At 57.3% G+C, this 3,818-nt stretch overlaps 1 protein-coding gene across 3 annotated transcripts in view; it reads right to left on the reverse strand.

Annotated features, from left to right (window-relative positions):
• The window catches only part of Ccdc183 (coiled-coil domain containing 183), an 8,043-nt gene that overhangs the window by 2,670 nt on the left and 1,555 nt on the right, over positions 1-3,818 (reverse strand). For 2 of the 3 annotated variants that reach the window (XM_004640397.2, XM_023700355.1), the window contains exons 5-9: positions 3,647-3,751; positions 1,737-1,859; positions 634-759; positions 495-549; positions 4-92 (exon numbers count right to left, since the gene is read on the reverse strand). In XM_004640397.2, coding sequence (XP_004640454.1) covers positions 4-92; positions 495-549; positions 634-759; positions 1,737-1,859; positions 3,647-3,751 — 498 coding nt within the window. The remainder of the gene's footprint in view (positions 1-3; positions 93-494; positions 550-633; positions 760-1,736; positions 1,860-3,646; positions 3,752-3,818) is intronic. The other variant, XM_023700354.1, reaches the window with a different exon arrangement.

Raw genomic sequence — 3,818 nt, forward strand, 5'->3', positions numbered from 1 at the left:
GGGGCACTGCACAGCGGACTTGACCCTCTCCACCAAGGCGGCCACGTTGGCCTGGTACTGGATGTCTGTTCCGGAGGTTTCTTTTCTCCTTCCTGGGCAGAAAGGCGGGGAAAGGCAACTGGCCCTCAGGGATTGCCATGGGATACCTCTCTACACACAGCCGTCCACTGGGGAGCTGGGTGCCCTGGGTCAGCTGCCTCCCTCCTTAGCCAGGCTCCTCAGAGATAGTCAGGGGAGCCCAGGGTGGCACTGGGCTTGGTGGCATTCTCAGCATCGGCCCTGAGGAGTCCTGGGTGAGCAGGCCCTGGACTGCAGATGGCTCCTCTGCAGCCACACACCATGAGCTCTCAGTCTCCGAAGGGGCAGTGGGGGATGTTTCCCCCTACCCCGGTGGCTACAGGAGGCGCCTGTCCTCATGGTGACCTGACGAGGGGATCCCAACCAGAAAACCCGTAGGGACCCGGGCTGGGCACAGGCAGAGGGCTGAGACTCACCCCTCAGGGTGTCCATACTCGTCCTACTGGAGGGGAAGTCCAGGTCCCTGTTGCCCTGATGGAGAAAGGGGGAAAGGCCAGGGTGAGCCGTGCGCTGGGTGGGATCAGCCTCCCACGGTCGGGCTGGCCTGGGGCGCACCCGGCGAAGCCTCTCGCTGGCCTCCTTGGTATGGATCTTGTCAATGAGCTTCTTCTGTTGATTGAGCCGGTTCTCCCGCGCTCTGCGCTCCTCGATGAAGGTTGCTTCCCCTTGCCTCATGTTCCTCTGGGGACATAGAGATGCTGTGAGCGAGCTCCTGGGCTTAGAGCTGTAGTGAGCTTCAGTCCTCCTCTTACTGGCTGTGGACAGGAGACGGCGCGCATGCCCACTGTCCCCACTCAGATCCTCCGTGCCCTGGGGCCAGACACCCCACCGGCACTTGTCTCATGACCTTGCTCTCAGGCCCTGGCTCTTTGCTACCCCCACTCCCCTCCCTGAGGTCCTGCTGGCCCCTCCACTTTGAACACATCTAAAAACACATGTGGGCCTGCCCCCTGGGACCTGATCCCCCCTACCCATCCTGCTCTGGTGGCTGCACACACACGCGCGCGCGCACACACACACACACACACCCACACCCACACACCCTGTTCTGTTTCTGCACCCTGGATGTGCTCTCCCAGCCCCCGCGTCACTGGGTGAGGCCTCTGCTCAGAGCGCTTTGGGCCACGCCACCCCACGTTGCCTTCCCCAAGTGGCCAGGGTTTGGCACTGGTGTCCAGCCCTGCAGCCAGAGCTGGCCATCTTGAAGCCCCCGTCTGATCCTCCTCTTCCATCTCCTGCCAGGTTCTAGATCAGGGGACCCTGTTGTCCCCTGTTGCTTCATACGCAGTGATCTCTGCTGCAGCCCTGTGCTCGGGTGCTCCAAGTGCCTCCTTGCCTTGGGGCCTTTGCCCTTGGTCCCTTCTCTTCCCAAGCCCTGGCTCTGCTGGAGATGGGACCTCAGCAGCCTATGGCCCTGCTGTCCAGCCTGAGAGCCCTGTAAGGTTTCCTCATGGGCCACGGATGGGCCTGCCCTGCCCCGGGCAAGTCTTATGTCCCCTAGAATGTTGAAGGCACTGCAGCAGATGGGGCTAGAGGGGGCCTTGACCTGGCCACATTCACCTCAAGGCTTCTGTGCCCAGTGGTGTCCTGATGGGCCTGGGGCCAGACGAGCCCCAGGGAGCCAGTTGTGAAGGGCACAGCCCTGGACCCAAGCTCACCTTGACCTCGTCTGTGATCATCATGGCATCTTGGGACATGACTGTCATGTCAGCCAGCTCTGAGCCGTAGCCAATCACGCGGTTCTGCAGCTTGTCCAGCACCACCGGGTATCCTGCCAGCACCTGCTCATAGTGGGCAAACCAGGTGGGCACAAAGCTGCAGACAGCTACAGTGCCATTGTGCCCTGCACCAGCCTCTTTGACCCCCTGGGACTCTCCTCTGTGGGCCCTGCACGGGGTACACTCCTGCCCTCCTCACTCTTCACCCCCAGACTATAAACCCCAAGGACTGTGATGGGGTCTACTCTGGGCCCCAGCTGCTGGGGAGGCACAGGGCAGGGGACACTGACTTGGTAGCACCAGCCTAGGTCTCTCTCAGCCTAGGCCTCCAGCAGCCTGGAGGCGCCCCCTACTGCCAGTGCTGGAAATTGACCCCAAGGCCTTCAATGAGCTGCGTGCCCAGTCACTTTTTAATCTATTTTGAGACAGGGTCTTGTTAAGTTGTTACCGTGCCCAGGGCAGGCTTGGAACTTGTAACCCTCCTGCCTCAGCTTCCCAGAGTACAAGGATTACGGACATGGGCCATCATGCCTGGCTATGGACAAAAGAGGCTGGATGAAAATAATTGTTCTCCCTGACTCTGAAACAGGATTTGTGGGGGACCGCAGTGGACTGAAGTGGGCTCCAGATGTGGTTTGGTGCCTGGGAGTCAATGCTCCCAGCCAAGACCACCTGTGACCTGCCAGCCGAGGGCCCTTAACCTTGCTGAGTTTCCCTCTCTGTAAAAAGGTGGTCTTAGAAAGTTGACATCAGAGCAACAGAGATGATGAAGGGGGTGTTTAGCACAGGCCAGGTGGGTAAATGTGACTTCACTGTGTTTTGTGGTCAATAATTACAAATGGTGGGGGGCTGGGGAGATAGCTCAGTGGAATAAGTGCTTGCCTGGCTAAGCGCTAGGGCCTGAGTTCAATCCCCGGTTCCGGAAAATAAATAAATAAAATGCAAGCTTTTTAAAAAAATAATTTTTTATTTATTTATTTATTTATTTATTTATTTTTATTTATTTATTTTTGTGTGTGTGTGCGGCCAGCTCAGCCCACCAGGGGGCGGGGCTGGCTGGCATGTGGTGCTGGGGGATTGAACCGCGGTCCCTGTGCTTTGCTTAGCTTGTTCTAGGTAGGTGCTTTAGACCACTGAGCCATCTCACCAGCCCCCCAAAAAATAATAATTACAAATGGCGAGTCTTTGCCAGTTTTTTTTTTAAGTATAGCTGACCATGGGGATTTCTAAGTGTGCATATTTTGAAGAGAAGGACATGCTAGCAGGGGCACACACCAGGTGGAGGAGGAGAGTGGATGCGGGGCGGTGCAAGGGGGGAGCTGAGATCACTGGTGCAGGGCCAGGGGCTCCTAGGGCCAGGGTCTGTCCCCTTCTTCCTGGCTCCTCCCTAGGGCAGGGCAGTGGGCCGTGTGCCCAGCAGTCTCAGAAAGTTGTGGAAGTCGGTGGGGTCTACCCCTGTCTGGCCTCCTGAGGGGATTTTTTTTTTTTTTCAGCAAAGCACAATGTGCTTTTTGGGACTTGCAGAAATGAAGTTCATTTTGTGTGTGTGGTATTGGGGATCGAATCTGGGGGTGCTCTACCACTGAGTTACACCCTCAGCCCCCCTTTTTATTTTGAGAGGGTCACTAAATTGCCCAGGTGGGACTTGGGTTTGTGATCTTCCTGTCTCAGCGTCCCAGTGCTGGGATTACAGCACAGTACACCCTGCTAAAAATGAAATTCTAAAACAAAAAGTTTCAGAGAGCCTCCACATCTTGGCTGGGAGCTTGGGGAGGACAGCAGGCCTGGGGTGTCTGACGGGGAGGCTCCTGGACAGCCCGACCAGAAACCCTGTGCCAGGACGGCTGCACCTTCTTCAGGTACTCCAGGAGGTCCACGTACAGCAGGCGGATGTTCTGGCTCGTGGTGATCTTGACGGTAGTCTTTTCGATATTGTTCTCCAGCTGGCGGATGACCTGGGGCAGGTGGAGGGCTCACTGCAAGGGCTTGGAGGCAGGCCAGCACGGGTGCAGAAATTCAGAG

This window comes from Octodon degus, unplaced genomic scaffold (genome assembly GCF_000260255.1).
Source record: "Octodon degus isolate 3935 unplaced genomic scaffold, OctDeg1.0 scaffold00123, whole genome shotgun sequence".
Taxonomy (NCBI): Eukaryota; Metazoa; Chordata; class Mammalia; order Rodentia; family Octodontidae; genus Octodon; species Octodon degus.